Source organism: Drosophila tropicalis, unplaced genomic scaffold (assembly GCF_018151085.1).
Source record: "Drosophila tropicalis isolate 14030-0801.00 unplaced genomic scaffold, ASM1815108v1 contig_694, whole genome shotgun sequence".
NCBI classification, from domain to species: Eukaryota; Metazoa; Arthropoda; class Insecta; order Diptera; family Drosophilidae; genus Drosophila; species Drosophila tropicalis.
Window position 1 is genome coordinate 6,790,857 of NW_027173176.1, and position 24,842 is coordinate 6,815,698.

The 24,842-nt window shown below is 42.2% G+C and overlaps 3 protein-coding genes across 3 annotated transcripts in view; all 3 read right to left on the reverse strand.

Annotated features, from left to right (window-relative positions):
* Positions 1–2,912: 2,912 nt before the first annotated feature.
* Positions 2,913–5,305, reverse strand: hoka. Its single transcript, XM_068292771.1, has 3 exons — positions 5,196–5,305; positions 3,363–3,446; positions 2,913–3,269 (listed from the first exon to the last, which is right to left on the reverse strand). Exons 1-3 carry the CDS (start codon positions 5,239–5,241, stop codon positions 3,073–3,075), a joined length of 327 nt encoding a protein of 108 aa, XP_068148872.1. The 5' UTR covers positions 5,242–5,305; the 3' UTR covers positions 2,913–3,072.
* A 293-nt stretch (positions 5,306–5,598) lies between these two features.
* LOC137579225 (uncharacterized) lies at positions 5,599–8,042 on the reverse strand. Its single transcript, XM_068292931.1, has 2 exons — positions 8,022–8,042; positions 5,599–6,888 (listed from the first exon to the last, which is right to left on the reverse strand). Exons 1-2 carry the CDS (start codon positions 8,040–8,042, stop codon positions 5,599–5,601), a joined length of 1,311 nt encoding a protein of 436 aa, XP_068149032.1.
* Positions 8,043–8,455: 413 nt separating this feature from the next.
* Positions 8,456–24,842, reverse strand: part of Dnah3 (dynein heavy chain 3, axonemal) — a 32,369-nt gene continuing 15,982 nt past the window's right edge. Inside the window, 31 exon segments of the mRNA XM_068292411.1 lie at positions 8,456–8,781; positions 9,038–9,248; positions 9,767–9,827; positions 9,830–10,175; positions 10,274–10,433; positions 10,489–10,668; positions 10,736–11,218; positions 11,410–11,582; positions 11,653–11,827; positions 11,882–12,441; positions 12,841–13,008; positions 13,742–13,914; positions 13,996–14,130; positions 14,191–14,401; positions 14,724–14,871; positions 15,031–15,342; positions 15,409–15,802; positions 15,805–16,486; positions 16,585–16,710; positions 18,450–18,681; positions 18,742–18,968; positions 18,970–19,057; positions 19,113–19,318; positions 19,414–19,596; positions 19,656–19,763; positions 19,765–19,800; positions 19,861–21,069; positions 21,205–21,375; positions 21,894–22,081; positions 23,155–23,357; positions 24,300–24,493. Of these exon segments, the coding sequence (XP_068148512.1) occupies positions 8,464–8,781; positions 9,038–9,248; positions 9,767–9,827; positions 9,830–10,175; positions 10,274–10,433; positions 10,489–10,668; positions 10,736–11,218; positions 11,410–11,582; positions 11,653–11,827; positions 11,882–12,441; positions 12,841–13,008; positions 13,742–13,914; positions 13,996–14,130; positions 14,191–14,401; positions 14,724–14,871; positions 15,031–15,342; positions 15,409–15,802; positions 15,805–16,486; positions 16,585–16,710; positions 18,450–18,681; positions 18,742–18,968; positions 18,970–19,057; positions 19,113–19,318; positions 19,414–19,596; positions 19,656–19,763; positions 19,765–19,800; positions 19,861–21,069; positions 21,205–21,375; positions 21,894–22,081; positions 23,155–23,357; positions 24,300–24,493 (8,061 nt within the window). The 3' untranslated portion in view covers positions 8,456–8,463.

Genomic DNA, 24,842 nt, shown 5'->3' on the forward strand with positions numbered 1-24,842 from the left:
GATACTCGCTACTTCAGTGGCGTAGCCATTCGGGTTGGGGGGATTAAACTGGCTGAGCCCCGTTAATTGATCAAATTTAGATTCATTTAAATAAGTACGCCAAAGGTCGTTTGAGTTAACCAGTTCAAATTGTTAACCGAAATATATTGAAATATAGACAAGACCAAGGACTGAGAACACAAGCGAATTAATATCAATCGATGTTTGATAGCCAACTTGGCAGACAGCAACGGCAGCAATAAAATTAATGGCTCAAATTTGCCTAAAGTCGAAATACCAAGTAAGTTAGCAATCTCAAACTATGCTCTAGATCTTTAGCCACTAAGCCAAAGATTTGCCTCAAAGCCGTTTTTGTTCGCTGCTTTGGCTGCAGTCCCTAAAGTCACTTTACATATAAATATATTTATGTATCAAATATATGTATGTCTTTATGAAGATGTTTTGCTAGATGGCAAACTCTGCTTATTGCCAGCCACATACTTCTAGTGATTCCAGTTCTGATGCTGGTTATACCGAGTGCCTTGACAGATGTCACTTGCGGCGGCCGAATGGCTGGAAATGCAATGCCTCTTCCCGCTAACAAATCGAATTCTAGTATATATAAACGCAATTGAAAAATCCCCAAGCGGCACTTGAACCGAAAAGCTTGAGAGTGAAGCGCTGCAGCCAAGTAGCTGTAAATGCCAGCAGCTGAAGGAACAGAGGGGATGTCGGGTAGAAGTTTGAGGAGATAGGAGTTTCCTGCTGCCGCCGCATAACCAAAGCGGATTTCAAATTGACACAAAACAGACAAAAAGCAAATCGTTTAGGCGCAACCACCCGCAACGGGAACACCGCCACCACCGATGCCACCACACATGCAGCTCGTCCAATTTCGGGTTAGAAATTTTGTGCAACGGAGCCAAAGCCAACGGCAAAAACCAGCGATACAAAATGCCAGCAAAGCCAGTCAAGGCAGGCACACAGCCAACCAGTCAGCCAGCTGTAGGATACTTTTGGTTGGCATAACAAAGCCACATAAAAGACTTGGTTCTTTTCCTCACATACATACCAACAGGCCAGTCCATCTACAGTCGCTTACACAAGTCAACGGCTATAGGATCTTTCAAACTCTTTTACAGTGATCCTCTCGCCCATTGATATCCGCAGTTGCTACAATTGTTTAGGTGTTGGCAGACTTTTGGAAAAGAGTGTACATACAGTCAAGTTGTTGCTGCATTAGGAAGGCTTTTCCATCCATCTGGCTATAGTGGGTAAAAGAGTAAAGGATTCTCGCAAGCTTTTTCGTCCAACTCGTTTGGTTAACTATTAGGTATATAGAATATTTCACACTTGGCATAAGTTTGCCCAACTTTGTTGTTTGTATGCGAGAGAGAAGAAGGCGTTGGAGTGGTTAGGAAGGGAGACTGGGAATGATGTTAGAGTTTATCAACATATCGTCAACGTTGTTGCCATGTCATACAGCAGCAGCAGCAGCAACAGCAACAGCAGCTCATATTTATTTATAGCTCAACGTTGATGGAAACATATACATAGATACATACACACATACATATATGTATTTATTTTGCATAGCCATCCACTGGCCACAAGTTGGCCAAGCGAAGAAGAGGTCGAATCTTGTCTGCTGACAGATTTCTCAAAGAAAAAAAAGTTATTTCTCTTGCTCCCTCTGTCTCATTCTTTATGCGTGTCTTCTGTCTCGTTTGTCGGGGACTTAGACATGTATGTTTGTTGTAAACAACAAACATTAACAAGGATTTGCCTCCCGCAACCCCGCTTTTATCCCCCACTTTACACTCATAAGCATTCATTGAAAATCCTTTTCGATTTATTTGCGTATTCAAACGGAAACATTTAAAGTGATTGCGGATGCAAATTTTACCAGCAACAGCATCGAATACCTCACCTCTTCACCCACTTTTCTGCTCTTTCCATCTCTCTTTCTGTCGCTTTGTTCGCCTTTTCTTTTGGGTTCTTTTCCCAGTCCCACTCCTTGCTTTTTCTGTGTCTATCTGCTTCCGTTTTTGCTAAACGCGTGCCTGGCAACATTTGCGGTTTTTGCACAAACTTCACACATTTTCTTATGTCGGTTTTCGGTTTACTTTTTCTCTTCATGTTTTTTATTGTTGCCTTTGCCATGAGAATTTCAATTTTAACACACAGGTGCACCTGTGTTTGTTGAAAAAATAAATATCAATCATACGCCCCAGTGGCGGACTCTATATAGACCTTCTTTCCTTCCTTCCCTTTCCTTCATCTCCTTCTATCTCCTGTCCGTGTTTATCTGCTGACTGCTGTTTAATTTTGTATGATATTTTCCTAAGCAATTAGTTGAATGCTGTTGAATCGCACAATGTGATAAGCGCAAACACAAAACGGTTTAATATTAATCAATTGCTGAGAATATTATATAGAGTACGAATCCTCTAGAACTAGTTCCCATTAGTAGAAGCCTATCTTAGGGCAATTCGTTTGATCAGGTGATTCTGCGTGACAGTTTGAAATACACTCCCAATAGGAAATAGTGTGTTCGATATGCTTGAAACGACTCCAATTAGCACGCAATGGGAATTTAAAACGCCATTTGCCGCTGAAAAGTATGCTTCAATTGTGTTTCGAACAACCCGCGAATAGACTCCGCCCGAGCATATGCCACATGGAAACGAGTCGGTTGATTTTCTTGGCCTAGACTCTAGACCAGTTTCCAATGTCAATATAGATTTAAATAGTCCAAGATTAGAAGACAAACTGGATCACTGAAATGAAGTCGGAGTTGACATATCCACATAGCCGGTGCAATAAAATGCTAAGAGCCAGACATGCTGAACTATGTCAACTTAGTTAGCTAATCAATTTCGTTTTTATTAGCAACCAAACAAAAGCAAAATGACAAGAAAAAACTAAAGTAATGACGATAAGAAAAAAACTCTATTCGAAGTCAATAGAAACGCAGTAAAACGTCTAAAGTTTTTACATGAAATATAAAAATCTAAGGGCTATAATTAGTTGATTAGATGGCCTATAAAAAACAAACTAAGCAAAAAAATACAATCGGCTTGCGTCTTTTGTTTACGCAACAGTTGTCGCATGTGTTGGGGTTGGGCTGGCGGCCGTCTCATGGGTCTGAGCCGGGGTATAGGTGGTGGCTTCATCGGGCTCCTTGCTTAAAATCACCTTGTACATGACGAAGTAGAGGGCACCACCGACCAGCAACTCGGCAACGGCCACACAAACGATTAGCGCCCATCCGGGTATGGCCAAGCCACCTGAAAAGAGAAAGGAAAGGGTTCAAATTAGTCTGTAATAAGTATTACTCATTAGTTTTTTTCAACTTTGATGTGACTTTCGCCTTGACTTACTGAAATATCTGCGGGTTAGTGTTCGTCGTCCGCGATTAACGCGCCGCGTGGCCTCTGTTTCCTGCATCAAGCAGGCCATAAGAACTGTCACAAAGAGTAAATAAAGCAAAGCGAGAAAAAAAGCACAAATTATGAAAAGAAATTCAACAACAAAGACAAAGAAAGAATAAAGAATAAAATTAGCTGTTAACAAATTGTTCAAATCGCAAATAACTATAATATTTGAAGAACGTCAATCTTGACTTTGAACTATCCATCAAATGGCGAGAAATAAATATCCAAAAATTTATTCGCCAGAATGGAACGGAACGGAACTCGGCGAAACTCATGTTCACCATTCATCAAACAGACATTCTTGCTATTTGCCTGAAGAGCTGTTAAAATATTAACAATTAATTATTGAGAAAATATTTAACAACAAAGCCACACACACACACACACACTAAAAAATATGTATACAAGAAAAGACCGAGAAAAAATTAAGCGCTCGCGCGCGCCAAGTTCGTTGAATAACTAGTGAATGATAAGTGAATGGTGCGGTGGGTACAGGTGCCGGGTGGGGGGCAGCTTGGTCAGTCGGACCCCCATCCAAGTTAAACTTATGTATGTTGAGTGCTAGGGAGGGTATCGGGAGGGGTAACTAGTATTTTGGCATATTCTGCTATTGTTCCATTGCGGATGTCAGTTTTGATTTCTCGTAAAATTATTCAAACAAAAACCAAATTTATTTTTAATTAATTTTTTGTTTGTGTCTGTTTTTTTTTTTTTTTTTTTATTATTTGATAGATACTAGTTTCTCTTCTTTTTGCATACCGCGGACTCATGGTATATTCGTGTTGATGGTAAACTTAATGTTTTGAATTAAACACTTAATCTTTTATTTGTTTACTTTTCTAGGCTCGATCGCCTTTAAGAAACTTATAAAATTATTCTAATAACATTGCTTGGCATACAACATCTTTTTTACGTAGTTAGACGTAACGTATTGAGTTAAGTCAAAGAGATGCTGATAACTAAATACATTCCCTCATAAAAAAGTATATTAATAGTATATCGTGGGTCTATAGAGTATGAATAGTTCGCTTTGATCAAGTAGAATACCTTGCAACTAATTTGTCGCAGGACACATTCATATACATACATATATGTATGTATTTGGACGTGTGTATGTATGAGGTTTAAAAATCATTTAAAGCAATGAATTCTCCATTTTTCCAGTTACATTTTAATAATTTATTATATAAAATAATTATCAGTTTATGCCTGAGCTTCCGGTATTGGTAAACAAAAATTGCAAGCAATAAAAGAAAATAGTTTTGCCATTTTTCGTTTTGGTGTAGAAATTTATTTGAAATGAATAAAAATTGAACCGCAGTAGATTGCAGTAGAAGTTAACGTTAACGAGATCTGATTCACCACGCCCTAAACAAAAGATAAACACAGAGAAAAGAAGGCCACCGACGATGAGTAAACTTTTTCCTTATCAGTGAATATTTGTAAAAGCGCTGATAAGATCGGTTTTTTTTTGTAGAATTTGTTATTTCGGTGACACATTAACCATGCTTAACAGGTTACTCACAGGTATGAGTCCTAGTATGATGTACCCATATTTTTAACCCATGTATGCATGTATAAAAAACACTGAAAAAAAAGGATGATGTCTTTATGGTGACTCATCGAGGGATCTCCATTTTCCACACTAACACACACACAGCACATGAAAAAAAATGTATGCGTCTGGAAATCAAACCTTCTCTTATAGACTCTTAGACACAGACACACACACACTTGCTTCTTCTCCTACACAGCTCATAATCTTAAGGCCAACGTTACCCAGGCATATCACCAAGTATGTGGAACACTTCTTAGCCAACTTCATTTCTGTCGTTTTCGTTAAGTTTTCGTTGAGTTGAGAAGTTTGTCTTACGCGCACGTCGCCAACTGCAAAATGGAACTAAAAACTAGTGCGTGATTTCACCTGAGCAACAGCAGCGGACGGGTGCTGTTATCTTATCGGTGGCTGGCAAGAGATTAGATATGATGCAGTTGGGCAAGAGGAGGGAGCTTTGTTTTTTAACATTTTTCTTTTATTGTTTATTCGTTGTTTGTACTCGGAGTTATTCATAAACGTTTCAGATTGACTAATACATATTCTGACACTTTTCAACTAGGCAACCGTTCATCTTCTCAGTATGAGTCTTGAATGTTGCGGTAGGCGAGCGTTTGGCCAGAGACTTTAATGGCGGCGGAGCTTAAGACGACGGACGGTCTTGTAGCGATAGCCATCATCAGCCAAAACGGTCTGCTCAGCAGGCACATCGATGATTGGTGAAACGGCAGAGGCGGCCTCAACTGGAGGCAGGTATTCGGCAGAGGGGAGCTCGCTTACATCACGACGACGACGGATCACACGACGGACAGTCTTGTAACGGTAACCATCATCAGCCAAAGGGGTCTCAACGGCAACGGACTCGGAAGCAGCTTCAACTGGGGGCAGATATTCGGCAGAGGGCAGCTCGCTAACATCACGACGACGACGGATCACACGACGGACAGTCTTGTAACGGTAACCATCATCAGCCAAAGGGGTCTCAACGGCAACGGACTCGGAAGCAGCTTCAACTGGGGGCAGATATTCGGCAGAGGGCAGCTCGCTAACATCACGACGATGGCGCAGCTTAAGACGACGCACGGTCTTGTAACGGTAACCATCATCAGCCAAAGGGGTCTCAACGGCAACGGACTCGGAAGCAGCTTCAACTGGGGGCAGATATTCGGCAGAGGGCAGCTCGCTAACATCACGACGACGACGGATCACACGACGGACAGTCTTGTAGCGGTATCCATCATCAGCCAAAGGGGTCTCGACAGCAACTGACTCGGAAGCAGCTTCAACTGGGGGCAGGTATTCGGCAGAGGGGAGCTCGCTTACATCACGACGACGACGGATCACACGACGGACAGTCTTGTAACGGTAACCATCATCAGCCAAAGGGGTCTCAACGGCAACGGACTCGGAAGCAGCTTCAACTGGGGGCAGGTATTCGGCAGAGGGCAGCTCGCTAACATCACGACGACGACGGATCACACGACGGACAGTCTTGTAACGGTATCCATCATCAGCCAAAGGGGTCTCGACGGCAACTGACTCGGAAGCAGCTTCAACTGGTGGCAGGTATTCGGCAGAGGGGAGCTCGCTAACATCACGACGACGACGGATCACACGACGGACAGTCTTGTAACGGTAACCATCTTCAGTCAAAGGGGTCTCAACGGCAACCTCCTCGGAAGCAGCTTCAACTGGGGGCAGGTATTCGGCTGAGGGCAGCTCGCTTACATCACGACGATGGCGCAGCTTAAGACGACGCACGGTCTTGTAACGGTATCCATCATCAGCTAAAGGAGTCTCTACGGCAAACTCTTCGGAAGCAGCTTCCAAATTGTTGTCCACTGGGGGAAGGTAATCCGTGGCAATAGAAGCGGCTGAAGCAGCTGCGATTACAGCAAAGGCAATAACAAAGAATTTCTGAAAAGGATTAGAGAATCAGTTAGTCCTGAGTTGTAAAATAATGCGGAGTGGAATAGATGTCAACTAACTAACCATTTTGCTTAGTTGTGTTCCAAAGACTTGATAGATGTCTATGAGATTAATCCAAATTTGATTCTGTTTCAAAACCAGACCCACACTGACTATTTATACACAAAAAAGTTCTCGGGCAGCCAAAAGTTAGTGGAGTTGGCCATTCACTTTGACACGCTCGCCAAATAGAAAAAAAGTCGGAAACCGGTTAGCGATGACTACCGCATCGCATCGGTTGCTTCTTCATTGATGGGTCCAGCTTAGTGATTCAAATTGTCTAGTTGCCATTGTCCGAACAGAAATCAAATGTATCTCAAGCCTCAATTGAACTCTAAACATAAAAAAAAATGATTAGCGCTGCCAAAAGACAAAACGAAAGTCAACAAAGCATCTTCATTATTATGGCAATCATTATTATCTTCATCATTATCATTTAGATGGAACAATAGTCGAGGGCTCTTTGGCAGCTCGATTGGATCTTGGGTCTCGAATCGAGTCTTGAAAATCGAAGCTCGCTTGTTGTGATTATTTGTATCAGTTTACGTTGAATTTATTGAATTTAGATGATCAGATAAATATGGCTCTAGATTTTGTGTCAATTTTGGTAATTGCAAGCGGAAGTAGAGAGTCACCTCTTCTTATTCTTCGCATTCATATTTTTAGCCACTCTCAATCAATGCTTAAGGCCAAGAGATCGCGCTGAAAGTGTTGAAACCATCATAACCATCATTGTCATTATCATCATCATGATGGTGATGGACAAGTCAACTTGTGTTGTAGCTTCAACCTCTTGAGAGTTGCTATTTTCGGTCACGCTCCATTAGGGCAGACTATTAATAGATGTCTGATTTAATAGATCGAAAATTTTGAATTGGAATCTTCGTCGATATTTAAGCTTGAGAAGCAAAAAAAAAAAGCAAAACCAATGCAAAGTTGATCGTTTGTTTTTGTGTTTGATCTAATTGAACAAAAGGCAACCCATAAATCTCTTGGAAACAATCACCCAGAACACGTGGCATCCCCCAGCACGTGGGCGATCGGGCCATATAATATCAGAATATAGAATGTTCGGCTCTAACCTTGGGATATTGAACACTCATTTTCTAAAAGTTAAAAACTTTTCTTGGTCAAATTCGATCTGTAAGGCAGTTCCCAAAATAAGATTTTTGTTAATGGGATGTTTTGTGGCAATGAAATTCCTTTTCTCCAAGTCTTGATTTTAATTTTTGTTTTTTATTCATTTGGAAAAGAGTGTATTACAACATAATCAGCATGCGACAATCATCAACCCGAGAAAATAGCAGCAACAAGAGTGAACAAAATAAATAAAAGTCGCTGTTCGGTTTTAGTGTAGGCTGAAACTTAGGAAAAGGACCATAAAATATGGGAAAAAAAGAAAACATGGAATCAACATTTATATATATACACCTATATATTGTCCATATATGTGATAGAAACAAAAGCTTAACCCCACCAACCCACCCTAGCCTGGAAACATCCAATGTGCCTCCAGGTAAATTTTTAATCATCCAGTTGGCAGAGACAGGCCGTGCCCCGATTAATCCAATGCATGGGTGTCTGAGAGCATTTTAGCTGCAGATACATGACGAAATTGGTGGAGTGGCCAGTGGTCGAGAGGACACCGCGTCTTTCGCTGGTCTTGTATACAGGACAATCATAAATTTCAACAATTCCGCCACTGCGACGTGGAGCCTCGTGTGTCTGCTTAAGCACAGGTCGCAGATATATAACTGGCAGCGTGTCAAACAGTATTTTTGAGTATGATTCGTCTATTTCCTTGGTTTTGCGATTCCACCTGGCTCCCTCAATGAAAATGCCCTGACAAAAGCAAAACAAAGAAATAAAATAAAGAACGCAGTTTAAGATGAATAAAATGGACATTGGCGAATATATTGTCTTCCCTCCTTTCGAGGCACTATCTTACTTGTATAAACTTTGTCTCATCGTTAATGTCTTTTTGTTCCTATTTGTCGATATGAGTGTATGCGTGTGTGATCAAAATGTATAATATTTAAATGTTTTTATTTGCATAAGCCTAGCAGTAAGTTTTTCAAGAGTAATGTTTTACACTCACCCTTATATAGGCACCTACTTCTGGGGTTTGATTGGTTTGGGTTTCAAACTTGGTGACTGCAAACTCGATAAAGATCATGTCAATTTGGAAACGATTCTTACGCGAATAGTTTTGCAAAACGCCCGTGATGAAAGATTGAGTGAAGTAAAAGCCCGAAATCCAGTAAACATTCGGTTCCCCGTGATCTATCCATTGCTGGAAAAAGGCCAAACTGCAAAAGAGCAGAGGCGAATGGAATGAAAGGGGATACAAGAATGAGTCTTGCTTATTTTTCAATTTATTAATACATATTAAACATTCGCCAAACAACCATGCACAAAGCACTGGCACTGGCTCTGGCTCTGGCAATGGCTCTGGCAATGGCAAAGGCAATGGTAATGGCAACAGGAGCAGCAGACAAACAGCATGCTCCTTTGATGTCATTGGCAAACAAGATTTTTTGTTCAGCTCTCTTCCGTTCATTCTGTCATGTCTGTGAATGGCAAAAGGGATGAAAGAGACCAGCTGATGGGGGCATGGATCTTGGAGGTTGAAGAATGGAGAGCACGGACCACTGGAGGAACACGAGAACAAACTGGGAATGTGTGTATACCATATACATTTATTATATTTGCACAATTGCACCACCAGAGCACAAGGGAAACGGAGACCGATGGGACCCCAACAATACTTCTTGGTGAATAGGTTTCTTTTATTTAATTCCCCCCCTCCCGACTCTGAAAAACTCACCGTGCCAAAAAGTCACTCACATAGCTGCCCAGTGGCTTCAGCGACGGATAGCTTTTTTTAGCCAATCCGCCGGTAACTTGCCTATAACCATTGAGCTATGTGCATGCTCCAGCTCGGGTATCATGGCTATTTGGCCTACCACCGCCTTACTAACATTGACCAAACTCTTCTTGATATACGATAACAGACGGTTGAAACGTATCAGCTCCTGCCTTAAAACCGTATTCATAGAATTCGTATAGATGACGGGATATGCTTTGGACACCTCATTAATGTCAAACTCGTCGGGCAGACGACTCAATAGCTCTTTGCATATGGCAATGGCAGGATCCTCTTTGGCCCCACCTGCTGAGCTTGCCTTCACGGAGGCCATCAAATCTGTTTGTGTAAGCAGAACGCCACTAATAAGCTACAAAGGGGAAAAAACGTTATACAGTTTGACATTCTAGCGAAGGTAATGCTGCTAATTGAACGCAACATAATAGGAGCTAGTAAAAGAGTACTTACCGCATTAGTCTCTTTCACATTTCTATTGATATCCGCATTTTCATGCAAACCATAAACCTCCGGGTGGGGACTCAGTGGAAACGTTGATATATACTCAATGGAATTCAAGCGCGTTGGACTGAATGGAACACGATAGTTTCCAGACTGAGAGAGGGCATAACTGTACGAAGAAAAGGATAAGAGCGAATTGGAGGCGCGCTTTAAACAACACTTACTTGTCCTCATCTATGGTGCTTTGGTTGTAGATCATATTTAACAGCGAGAGTATCAATCGACGGTCCTTGTCATCCGTAACACGACCTCCATAGTTGCATTCGCCGGTTAGATACACGTGTCCTCGGAAGGGTATCGTCTGGCTCTGCGTGATGAACATTTTCAGTTGCAATAGGGAAATTCTAAGTAGGAGAAGTTAAAGTTTCTGTAAGTTGTAGTCTTCTTCGCGTTGTTTATTCTCCAACATACTTTAGATCGGACTCGTTAAACTCATATGGTATATTCCATCCTAGAGGACCGAATTCACGTCTCTCTTGCACGACAGCATGGAAAAAGACCAAGGCAAAGACTCCTCGCAGCCAGCATTTATTAGCCGAGTCGGAAAAAAGGAAAGCATTTGTAAAGAACTTATCCCTCATCAAGGGATCCGATGAGAACGAACGATGCATATTGGCGCGTAAGCCCTTGGGCGGTTCGTTGGTCATCTTAACTGAGTTCTGCAGGACTGAAACAGGAAACACTGCACTAGGATAGGAAGTACACCACAACCGATAATCCTGATTGGCACCTTCGGTGAGAGTTGTATCATTACAAATACGCTCTAAGTCACCCATCCAGCTAAAAGCAACGTGGCAATTTTGCAAGACTACCCAATGCCCATGACGAGCTGCCTCAACGATCATTTTCTCAGCACGGGGTCCCTGACCCTGACCCAGGGAGATGGTTTTTAATCTGCAGAAAGAGTAAATCGACTGTGCATAATTTCCTTTTAAAGTTTGAGCCATTCAATGGCCTCCCACATTTGCTCCCAGTCGCATCGACAGTGTGGCACATGTCGCGCTTAATCGAAAACAAGCTCCAGCCCACTTTGGCGGTGGTGGTGGGGACACGGAAATATGAGCCACTCTTGTTAATTAACTTACTTGTCGTACATGTTGCGTTGTTTGGCAAACATGAAGAGGCTGGCCATGGGATCAGAGCCGGGCGATAGCAGAAATACCAGCGGAATTTTTGGCGAGCTATCCGCAAACGAGGCGCTTAAATCGAAGGGTGGTGGCTCAACAAACGACTTGTCCAAGTTGCGGGTAATGAAGGCCTGTGTTCATTCAAATAAATTAAGGGCTGTTTGGAAATGTAGTGTTAAGTCCCCGCTCTCCCCCACTTACCCTTACAGCCGGAACAAGTTTATCCGGCCGCAAGCTCTTCAATACGATCAGATGTAACATTGCGTTGACCTCATTATAGGGAGCAGGTAGTGGAAGCTCGTCTGGATTAACGGAGTCGTAATAGTTCTTCCACGACGTCACATTCTCTTCGAATTTGATGTGAAAGTTTTTCAGACTAAAATACAAAACTTTGCAGAATCCGCCGCATATACTTCTTGTTTTGACTCACCCATCGAGATCTCCAGCTCTGAAAATAGCAGCCCAAGATTTTTCGGGAAGCCAAGCGCTAAAAGGATTCGGTGGTACACTCTTAAAACCAATTCCACCCGTCAAAAAAAACAATAGATCATCTCGATCTACTTTGTTCTGAGCCACTAGAATACCCAGGCACATGACCAGCGATATAACCAACTTATCTTTCTCAAATAGCGACCGACAAACATTCGTATAGATTGACTTGGTAAAAAAGTCATTGAGATTGTTGAGACGCGTTGGTAAATTTTCCGATTTGGGTGCCTTCAATATGGCATTCACGAACAAATTGATGAACCAGGGCAATGAATACTGGTACATGGGATCCACATTGGCCAACTCGCTGATGCAAAAGAACAATATAGCCGAGTGCTTGGCCACTGGAATATATTGTTGGCGAGCCGAATCGATTTCAATTTCCGTGGCCACAGCGACTACCTGTTTCTCCTGAATGTCCTCCGATAATATCTTACTCGATGAGAGTATATTGATAGCATTTTCATCTTCTAAAACATTACCCTCTGAAGTGGATAGAACCTGAGAAAATAAAAAAGTAGTTATGAGAAACAAGTTATGTTTCCAGTTAATTGAATTGTCACAAAGAAATCATAAATTGTTTACTCGTCTCTAATTGAAACTCTTTCTCTCTCTCTCTGTCTATCGCTACTTTTCTGCATAGCAAGCCATGTTGAAACAAAAAAGGTGCGACTCATAAGTATATATACACACAGCATTCTTATTTTGATCATCGGATAACCCATTTTCTATAACTTCGAATCAAGAAGCAATAAAAGATATATACATGAAAATTTACAAAAGCGTTTGGAATGTTTTATATACATAATTTTGAGACGCACCTTTAGACAAAATGTGAGGACATACATATGTACATACATAGTGAGGGGAGGAGACTGTGTTGCATAAGCTCGTACGTACCTCCAATATCTTCGATTCGATGGTGTACAATGCATCACGATTCCTTGCGGATTCAATAATCAATTGTTCCTTCTTCTCTTGCAAATCGGGACGCTCGTGTGCCACCACAATCGCCAGCAATTGTTCGCGTAATCCTTGTTCCGTTATCATGAAATTTAATACTGTTACCTAAACAGAGAATAGGACGACACAAGGACAAGAGACGATGATGTAGACGGGGACAACAGAGGGAGTAGTAGTTAGAGCACGTAAAATAGAAAGAAAACTCAAAATAAACACACAATGTGCCACGAAAAAAAAAATAAGGGAAAGAGAAAGTTGAAGGGAAGAAAGTAAAGAGAGAAAAAGCAAACTAAAGCAAAAAAAAAGAAACAGAAAAAGAACGAGTCAACGAGAAAATCTGTATAGATGGGCAAAAGGGAAAAACTGCTGACAACAGTTGCAGCATAAAAATGAGGGGTAAAGGAGATCGAAGCGTGCATTTGGGTTTCAGTAGAAGCGAAATGCTGGAAAATTTTATAAACACGACGACAACGACGACGGCGAGAAGGAGACAAACTAGCAGCATTGCCAATGGTTCGAATAGATGTCGTTGAGCGACTGCGGCTGCTGCTAGTTATGCAGCAGCCCAGCACGTACATCAAAGCCATGTCCTTGCTCTGGCTCGGGCTATGACTCCAGCTGCAGCTCATCCTCCTCTATCAGACTGTGGAAAATTTGCATATTTCCAGCATCCCAGCCAAAGCATTTTCCTCCAAAATATCAATTTAAGTTCGTCGTTTTATTACACAACTAACATCATCATTGGGTTTTGGCTTGGGCATGGGCTTGGGTTCGGTATTGGATTTGAGACTGGGTATAGGGGGGAGTATTCGAGGGAGCAACAGTTCCATCAACTTACCATAACCATCACTTCCGGTGGATAATGCGGATTGCGCAGACAGGTCGTTATGTAAAGACGAAAATCGGGATTGTATTCTATCATTTGGTCGCCACTTTTGATGAACAGCCCGCCCTTATGCTTGATGATATTCTTCTCTAATATAGGAGTTAAGTTCGCATCGAGTTGTTCGCCTACCCAAAATGGACGAAACGAAAAAACATTTGATTACCAAATCTATAAGAATCTCCAGCTTAAGTGTGGTTATGACTCACCAACATTCTCAATCAAAACTGGCTGACCGTAGGATATAGCCAACTCCAGAACTTGCATATAGTTTGCATCGCTTTGCTTAACCACTTTGAGATTATTGTTTTTCTCCATATTCTTGATCCATTTGTTGGCCTGAACTGAAAGTTGTGTGAAGAGTCAGCAGGGTATCACAATACGGCGAGAACTTTCTGCCTTACCCTGAGGATCGATGAGCAGCGAATATCGGCTTGAGTTTGTTACAATGATGCCATTCTCTACGGAAAAGTTGTCGGCCGGCAGACCAGCCAGTGACCAGGCACGTATTGTCATAGGGTGGCCCAAGGTGGTAGCTAATGTGAAGGTCTCACTACAGGGTATACGCCGGCGTAAGCACAGGGCATTCCAGTCATCCAAAATGCTTACACGATACTAACAAAAAAAGGTGAATAATTTTCTGCTAGATATTAACATGTAAAAATGTAACCGATAAATATATATACAGAAATATCACATCAGTTGCAAACGATGAGGTAAGGGCAGAAAGTGAATGGGGCGTTACGCGGGAGAGGGTGGCGCAACAAAATAGAATTGAAAAATCAATGCAACGTGCTCATGCATATTAAAAACCTTTATGGCAACACAGCCATTAGCCAGCTCTAGCTTCCAGCTTCAAGCTCACCCCCCACTCTACCCTTCTCCCTTTAGCTCGCCCCTCTGTGTGGCATATGCAAATGCCGCAGTAAAAACTTACCTCGGTGGTAAAGAAGCCCAGGTAAGCGGTGCAGCCGCCAGCTAAAAGCACATCGCCCACAATGTTGCTGATGGATTCATGCAGATTTTTAGCTGCCTCTGACCAGCGGGTCTTCTCGCCACCCAGACCGCCTAAAAGTTTTTCAGCTCTGTCAAAGAAACCAAATTAAATTAGAAACATATGTATAAAGATGTGCAACCGTTATGTAACTTCATTAATTGTAACAGATATCAAACCAGACTTTGGAAACTACGGACTAATATCCAGTCTATAGTTTTGTATTCGTTAACCTCTGAGTGACTGTTACCTGTTTAATTTCTTTTCACAGTTGTCTATTTCATCTTCAAGGCGCTTCTTCTCCCTTGATTTTTCCGCAAAGAAATCATTTAACTTTTGTAATTTATCTAGAATGACCTGCAATTCGGCCCTTTTGGCATTCAGTTTTTCCATTTGCTGGCTCAATTCTCCCTCTGCTTCGGCCAAAGCCGCCTTCTTGGGCATAACAATCCGAGCCACCTTATCGTAGACATCCATGGCGCGAACCCACCGGCAAATGCCTTCGCAAGCCATAGAGGCAGCTTTGATTTTCTCTGGTACGAAGTCGCGGTCGGCTATATATCTGAAAATCACAGATAGAGAAACACTCTTTTAAGAGCCGTCCATAAGAGTCATCATTCAAACATACTTTTCCCGAATTTTCTTGATAATAGGTGGAGGAATATTATCCTTATCAAATGTTTTTAGTGACTCCAAAAACTTCATATCACTCAGCATGCGCATGGAGGGGCCCCAGTAGTCCTCCACCATATGACCACTAGGATCAGGTTTACGATCTGGCTTAAGGCCTTTCAAAACACAAACCGCCTCCATGGTCAATTTAACACCGTAGGGTGGATTTTTCATGGACTTAACCACAAAAATATCAGCAGGTTTAAGAGTGTTCAAGGCCTCTAGGGCAGCTTCCATGGCAGGAATGGCCTCTGCGAGATCCGTTTCACAGTCATCTTTGATAGCCTGAGCTGCAGCTGCCGCTTCATTGGCCGCCGCTTCGTCGGCACCCACCACTTCCTTCTTTTTTCGGCCTCGGCCGTTTCGCGCTCAATGTTGACCATAATGCGATCTGTTTCCTCAGATAAAACCTTCAACTTGGGCTGCAAATCATAAAGGTTCGCCTGCATTTCACCCACCTGACCGGCGGCAAAATCTAGCTTCTCCAAGCCGGTGGTATATCGATCCCTCAGTCTGGTAATTTCTTCCAGCTTGCGTGTGTAGAACGAGCGAAAAGCCTTCAACAATTCCAGGTATGCCGAAGGGGTAACATAGTTACGACGACTCAATTCTAAATAGCATTTTTCACTAGCTTCTACCACAGATTTGTGGAAATACATCACACAGTACACCAAATCCTGCTCAAGTTTGGTTAATTCCCGATCAACTTCACCCTGAGTAGCACGACTAGCTTCTGCATCTTGAGCCTGGCCAGATTCATCCGATGCTCTCGCCTCTTTTTGATCCGCATCATCGAGTGGTCGATCCAAATGCATTGAACTAACAAAATATGTGCCCACTCGATCTAAAGCCTCATCGGGCCACGGCATATACCAATCTATCGTACAGCAATTTATCAAAGAAGGATATACACGAATGCGCTCTTTAAACGAATCCCCAATGGGAGAAAAGGCCAAGGCCACATGAAGTTGTTCCCGAATTCTATCTATATAATAGGCATACACCTCACTGGGCAAAGTGTCCAGTACTTTACCCTAAAAGATACCAAAAAATATGAAGTTGAAGTTTCTTTAAATTCATTTTCTTCAAGGACTGGAATGTGGGCAGGAGAACAAGAAGGGGGAGTGCTCACCAGTTGCTTGGCCACATTTGCCATATTCTCCATAATAGCTGCCTTGTCCTCCAGTTGATAGAGATTTGGCAAATCACCAGTATTAAGAATACCATTGATGTCCTCCACATAACCTTCATCCGTTGCCTGAAAATGCAAATCGAAAACGAAATCGATAAGGATAAGTCTACCGAGGGCATTTTTGTTTGTTAGTTAGAGTTTGGTCTACGTTAAAATTGGGCTTGGGTATAAACTACGGGAAAGGAGATGCCAATGGAGGTGGAGACTTTCGGGGTGGATACTCCTATTGGTTCCCTGTGTTTCTGATCACCCTAAACTGACTTAAACTACTCCCAGTTAGTTACATGCATTTTGCATTCCCTTTAAGTGGCATTTTGGGGCTTTCGTTTCCTATTCGAAATATTGCATTAATTTCATCCTACAATTGCAGTTGTAACTGCTGTAGATAGGAGATGGAGGAGAAGCAACTGGATATGAAGATAGGTACTTTTCCACATTGTGTCCTTTGTGGGGCATTTTAGAGTAATTGTTAATTAATATCTGCAAGAAGATTTGTTTGAACTAAAACGAGACAAAGTTTGTTTTGCCTTGCCCAAAAAAGAGATGAGAGTGATTGGATGAAATAGAAGATGGGTATAGACATCATCATCATCATCCGAATTTGCATCATTTATTGATTGGTATTGAATTTACTTAGAAGCTATGTATGAACGTTATTTGAAGCAGCCCATCATAATTTTCTGCTTTGTACAATAAGGATAACTGGGACTGAAGGCTACCACCCTACCACCTTACATTCAGATTTCGTTTATTTTCTTAATCCACATCAAAAACTAGATTTATCTACAGGTAAAAAAACGCCTGTGTCCTATTCTAAAGGGAAAACTGCTAATGAAGGAACGCAATCATTCTCTGATCAAGAGAAGGGCTAATTTGGATTTCGATCTGCTAATATTAATGAACTATCACCAGTTGTTCTTCTTCACAGCTGTCTCTCTGCATTCGGCATGTGTTTGATATTAGCCTTCGAGTGGAGCTTTTGTCTGTCTATTTTTGGTCATGGCCCAAACCGTTCGCCAAGCAACAAATACAAACTACATAAATCTTAACAAAAGGGCTTAGAGGCAGCGTCGGCATCTGATGGCTTACGGATATATGAGTATGAGCATGGTGAATGGTTTCAAAATTTAAGCAACACCTACATAATGTATATTGTTTGCCATACATATCGATTGACTTTCGGTCAATGCTAATTTATTATTGACCGAAATTCAATTTTGGCCTCCGCTAGGACAGATGAAGCAAAAAGGTGGAGGCATTATTTGCTCTTGATTTGCTTCTACTCAATATACTACTCAATATACTACATGCCTATTCAAGTTAATAGTAATAATCAAGTTAGTTCAACAATTAACCTAATTATAAATGTAAATTTCTAAGCCAAGTGCAACATCATTTCATCCGAATTCAATTGTTAACCAAAAACAGAGTGAGAGACAAAGAGATTCTATTCTGGGCACGCGCCATACAAGTCATACATATGTATATGTATGTATATACCTATATGTATGTATATGCCTGGTTAGTGGGTATATCTAGTTTTAAAATATTTAAATTAACTTCGTTTTAATTTAAATTTACATAGCAAGAGATCAACGATTTGACGATTTATGAGTTTGTTGTACTCCACCACGAAATCGCAGGTTTACAACATTATTAAAAAGCCATTTGTTAATGTTAATCATTTGTTGCTTAGCAAAACAAGACCCCCACTATTTGGCTCTTTTTACTGCAAAAATTCTTATCAACTTTTGTAATCTTTGGCTTACTTTTCTTCCCTATTTCTTTTGAACGCGAGTTCTCACCTGAGCATCGGAGAATAGAAACACTGTGTGATTCAAATTAAAGCTAGCAGTCATTAAAATCTTCTTTAAGTCGTCCCGCCAATCGGCAATGGAATAACTCTTTGAAACCTGAACAGTCATCAGGCGACAATCGGCTATATAGGCAGCCAAACGGCAGGAACTACGGCGACCAGATCCTCCCATTCCCACCATAAGAATGTTTCCGCGTGGCATTTGCAGGACACGCGATACCCTGGAACAGTATCCAATCATTGGGAGATTTCTCATTATATTTCTGCATTATTTCACTCACCTGCTGACATGCTCTATGGCGAATCTGAACATGACCAGATCCATGGGAGTGCTGGAGAACGAGTTATACTCCCTTAGATAGTATCTCATCAATTTTTCCAATTTCTCATAGCTTTCGCCCTCGTCGTAAAACTTGGGTTCTGCATCGGGTTCCATGTAATTGCCATAAAACAGATTTCTTAGGTTATCGTCGCTCAGCTTTTCGCCTGGCTCGATGCGTTCCGCAAAAAGCCTGCTCCAAGGGAAATCGAAGACAGTTTTTACAGGCATCCATGGCCATGATAAGCAATCGGTCGCGATCTACTTGGTCCACTAGTCTAAAAGAGATAGAAGTGAACAATCATATAAACATTTCCTATTGCTCTTATGTACCGGTCATAAAATACGCGATATGTTTCGTGGGCCCACAGGCGGCCCAGCTTTTCGGGATCTGGCATACGCTTGGCTGGCACCATGACAATGCCCTGAAATACGCGTGTGATATCCCGCAAAGAAAAGGTATAATGCGACTTGGCCGGAGTGGGCAGGAAGGTGCGAATGGCCTCCCTATACACACTGACCATTGCCTCGGCTAAGCCCTGAAAAAGGATAGGTAAAAAAGTTGTAAAATCTTCTTGGCAATTCGCCAAAGATGTTGCATCGTTTCGCTGAGTATTTGGGTGTAGATACATACGCGTGCCAGGAGCGACACCTTCTCGGGATAACCCTTGGCAAAATGCCAATCGCCAATCGCTGTGAATATTCGAGTAATGGTTGAATCCTCAAATGAGTCAACAGCTACGACAAACATGTGACGATAGAGACGCGGAAATATGAAGTTACTGCCACCCAATTGACCCATTGCACACATCAGAGTCTGAAAGTAAAATAATATAGAATATAGAATATAGCTCCTCCAGTCAGTGCTTTTCTTACCATATCAACAAGTTCGATTTTTGTGGTGTCCACCAGATCCGACCAATAGCCATGATCCAACCAAGTGCGCAATAACTCCAGAGGTGGCTGTGAGCCATAAGTATCCTTTTGAGGGCATAGCGACGTCATCGCAGAACACAGTGCACTTAGGGAATGGGGACATTTTTTGCTATAATTCTCCATCCGTTTACGACATTTCACTTACCTTTTTGCCTAGGGCCGGACCGTAGACACCTTTTCTCCTTCTATCCAACTTACTCATAATCATGTCTTGGACCATTTGCGCTGAGGTTCTGGCCGAAAAGTTAATAATATTTGTTAGATTGGCAAACTTCGGCATAGCCAAGAGATTGCTGGTTATGATGGCACTTTTACCGGTTCCTGTTGGTCCTATGACCAGCATGCCATACGATTTCGAAATGCAAAACTCTTGCCAATATGATATATATCCCGTTTCCTTGGTGGGCACAATCAGCTCACTAATTTGAGCCTGATCCGGAAAGTCAGTTATGGATGCCGATGGATCATCACTAGACTTTTGCCATGTCCACCAGTTCTCAGCCTCGTCAAATCGATAGTCCATGAATATAAGTTTTTCCGGAAACATTTGTCCCCGATTCAACGAGAAGTACTTCGGTTTGGGAAAATCCTCGTTGGAACCGTAGAGCACCTTGCGCAGCAGAGCGTCAAAGGTTCTTTGACCATGGCCAGTAAGAGCCGAACAATATGCCCAGGCATAGCAGAAGAGAAACATCTGCTGAAACCAAGTCTGATTAAAGTTCTTGTGCTTCTCGAGGAAATGCAGAAAGAATCTGGAGAACATCTGGTACTGATACAAAGGTGACAATTCTAACATTTGCTTGCACTGGGGCAGAAAGTGCAAGGCGGCCGGGATCAGCCAGTCGACCATATCTTCGAACAAAGTCATATAGATATCATTAAGTCCCACATTGCTTGTCAGGACGTTGATAAAACTCTTGTGGAAAGTCTGCCAGCCAAGCTGCGAAGGTTCCATATAGATCATTCCACAACGTGAGACAGTCGCCGGCGAGGCTTGCTCCAAATCGGCGGGCTCAAACATCATGTTCATTAATTTCGTCATTTGCATAATCTCTCCGGACATCAGGCAGAGCTTTTTGTTATCATCCAGCACCGTGTTCAGATTTTCAATCCACACTGCGTCTACAGGGCCATCAAACATGACCCATGCTCGCTCGCCCCTGGGACCCTGCACCTGTTCACGGAAGGTTTTTGCCAGAACACCGTCGGACCATTCATGCGATACCGGGTCAAAACGACCGTAGAGTTGACCCATGGTTATTGCTTTTGGATTTATAATGCGAAAATTTACAGGAAACTCCTTAAGGGTTGCCTCCTCATCCGATGCCACATTTCGCAGAGTTTGCGCCAGCACCTGGCAACCAGAATCATTCAATTAATTCCACACCATTTAATTGGCTGACCAATTAATAAAAAATGTTTTATATATTCACATTCCTTCCCTCTCTCTCTTTCTCTCTCTCTCTCTCTCTCTTACTGTATATCTTACCTGATAGGCTGTGGTCTTGCCGCCCATTGACCCGCCGACTATCATCAGACCATGGCGTACCAACAGCATCTCATAAATCTGCAGAATTTTCTCCAAATACCACGGCGTTGCTTGAAGATTCTTCTCCTCTAGATTAATCCGCAGCCACTTGACGATGTCGTCGCGTTGCGGCTGAGGGTCAATAATAAAAAATTTTATATATGTATACATTCATATTAAATGCAAATAAAAAAAAATTCAATAACCCAGTAATGTTTTACCCTGATAGACTGATAAATCACCGATTTGCATCGATACATGAATTCTAGCTTAAAATAATAATTGTATCCAAAGATTTTAAAAAATGTTTTAAAAGCAGCCGCATCGAGTATTACGTTTAGTTCAAGGTATTTTCGTGTTCGACCCGTTTAAGTAAGTCGTTAATCTCTTTCGCCATCCAACACACACACACACACACACACACACACACACACACACACACACACACACACACACACACACACACACACACACACACACACACACACACACATACACACAACTTGTTTTCTACTTTATTTATTAACCAAGGCACACTAGGAAATGGAGAAGGAGTCAACCCATCCCAGGCGTTTCGCGTGTTGTTAATCGTTTTAATTTGCTGCAGGCATCGTCTCTTGCACCCCATTACCTGGAAAATTTATGCTTACCATGGGCAGCTCGACGCCGGGAAAGAGATCCATGTAGATGCCGATAAAGAGCGAAATATCCTGCTCCAGGAATTTTGGCAAATTGACATCAACAATGGCACGCAAAACAATCTCAGGCTCTGGCAGGTCAGTGTAGAGACGTCGTAGCGATGCGGAGGCAAGCAGGACAGACTTGACGGCGCGCATACCTGTCAAACAACCAAGAGATGGAGGAGGATGATGTGGATGATGAGACAGATGGGATAAGGGAGGATGGTGGATATGACAGTGGAGAAGCATTAGCCTGGCATTTTGGCGGATCGAAGGCATAACTCAGGCAGCTACTAGAAGATGGCGGGGTGGGGGGATGAGCTAGTTCTAGCCACAGCTTTATTATAGCCCCGTGGAAATTCTAAAGTTTTGCAACGTTGCTGGACAGGAAAAACTAAATGTACAAATAGTTTTTATTATTACTTGTTGTTAAAACACACACATATGTACACACATTTCCACATACATTGTTGTTGTTATTGTGTATTCGAATGTGTGTGTGTATGGCATTTTGTCTCTCACACACGCCACACAAAAGCGCAGCAAACTTGCAAGAAAGTTTTTCAATTTAAACTCAAAATAAGATACTGATCAAATGTACTTTGCACATAAACTTACACACAGCTGCCTTTGCCACACCCTCTTCTTTTACTCTCTGGCCAAGCCACCCCAGTCCTCGTTTTTAGCTGGACAGACATAGACACACACACACACACACACACACACACAAGCAGACATACGGACACACAGACATGTTGTAATGTCATATGACATGTTACGTCGTAAAAGCGAGCAATATCTTTTGCCTTCTTTCTAAAAGAAAAGGAAGCAGCAGCAGCAACGTGAAAAAAACACGCAGCACGCAGGACACAGACAGGACAACAGGACGGTGGTCGGACGAGGGATATGGAATAACCAACAACACCGAAACGCAAAGTTGTGGGTCCCAAAAAGAAAGTTAAAATAGCAAACAAAACACGTGTGAGCCCTCAACTAGCCTTTGGAGCCTTATTAGCCTTGGCTGTGTAATTTATAAAAAATGACATATTGATGATATATTTATGTATATATAGCCTGGGGAGGATCAATTATAACTTTCAAATTTGATTGCAATTTACCTATTAACTTAAGGTCAGATATGTATGGACCAGATGACTTTTCACGTTTAAAACAAATGAAATCCGAATATTTATTATTCGGCTAATTGGCACAAGATTTCCATGGTACTTACCGTAATCGTAGTGCGATTGCGATGACAACTGTTCTGAGCACAATTTATAGGCCTGGACAATTTTCTGAGATAAATTACGGGCCATATCGAAGCCGTTGGAATAGAGTGTAATCTCGCCAATCATGGCATAGTCTGGCACCATCATGGCCACTGTGCGGAACAGAACCTTCAGATTATCGGGTAGCTCTGTACGGCCGGCATATCTGCAAAATAGTTAGAGGCAAGTGCTAATGGGCATAAATACTCCGGACTAACATAAAAAAAACACACACACACACAAAAAATTGATGCACCGATATCGGGCAATAACGCATATGAGTGACGGTCCTTAAGAATGTCGGTTTGTGTGACAAATTGGCAGGCAACAACAATACAAAGAAACAAACAAAAAAAAAAACACGAAACAGTAAAAAATACAAATGAAAAGAATTGCAGAAAAAAAATGTAAATGCCTGCCAGGGAAAATGACTTCTAGCCGGACCGAATCGAAATTAAGAGCTAGCAGGATGCAGGCAGTCAGAAAGAGGGAGGGAGGCTCCAGCAATAGCTGACCATAGCTGTGGAGATCGGGGCTAATATGCATGTTTGTCGCAGCTGTTTCACATGCATACCAAAGCAATAAATATCCCCTTTCGGGGTGGACATTCAGACTACTACTTCTACCCCAGGAGCTTGGTTCGAGAACGAAAAATCTCCAATAACGCAATAACTACCAATATCGTGGGCCCCAAACGCAATGCGAACGCCTTCCCTTTGCTGGCTAATAGTCCTGTCCACGTCCTTGTCGCTGCTGTCCATGACAGCGATGTAAATGTCGTAGATTCTGCTACCATTTACCAGTTACCAGTTACCAGCATCAGCTCCAGCTTCAGCACATGTGTTCTTTCTGGGTTTGTCCTCGTCATCGTCGCCGTCGCCGTCGCCGTCGTCGTCGTCGTCGTCGTCGTCGTCGTAGTCGTAGGCCGTGTTGGCTTACAAAGTAACTAAATGCATTTTCAAATGCGGACAAAAAAGAAAATATCGAAAGAAAAATTGTGGGCAAAAACAAGAAAACAAAGACCAGAAAAAAAAAAAAAAAACGAAAAATGAGAAAAAGAGGTGGGAGATATACGTTGCGTGAAACCGCAGCTGCTGCCGATGCTCACCCAGGATTCATGGTTATGAATATGGAACAAGTTGGATCCAGTTTAAGCATTGTATCCTCGAAAAAGAATTTCACAACCTTCCGTCCAATAGCTCGCTGTATGGTTAGAATCTGTTGCGCGACCACCGACAAAACTTCCAGCTCAATGCGATTGAACTCATCGAAGCAGGCCCAGGCGCCCGATTGGGCCAGACCCTGCAAACAGAAAAAAGCGAAAAAAAACCAAGTAAACGGTGAGATACACTACATACATATAAGGGGTAAGGTAAGGTGGTGGATCGGGTCAGGTAAGGTGAAGATGAGGTGAAGGTGGATGGCAGTGCAAAAAAAAAAAAAAAAAAAAAACATTCAATGCTGAGGGTTGGGGTGTGTTACTGAAAATGGCAAAAGTAGAAAAAGCAAACAGCAGCATAAACATTATTTTCAGTTACCCTCCCCGCCTCCGCCTCGACCGAACAGGGCAGTTTCTTTTTGGTCTCGTTCTGGCTCTCTGTTTTCTGTGTTTTTGCTTTAGGCGGCAAAAAGGGCCCAAGGATGGGGAAGC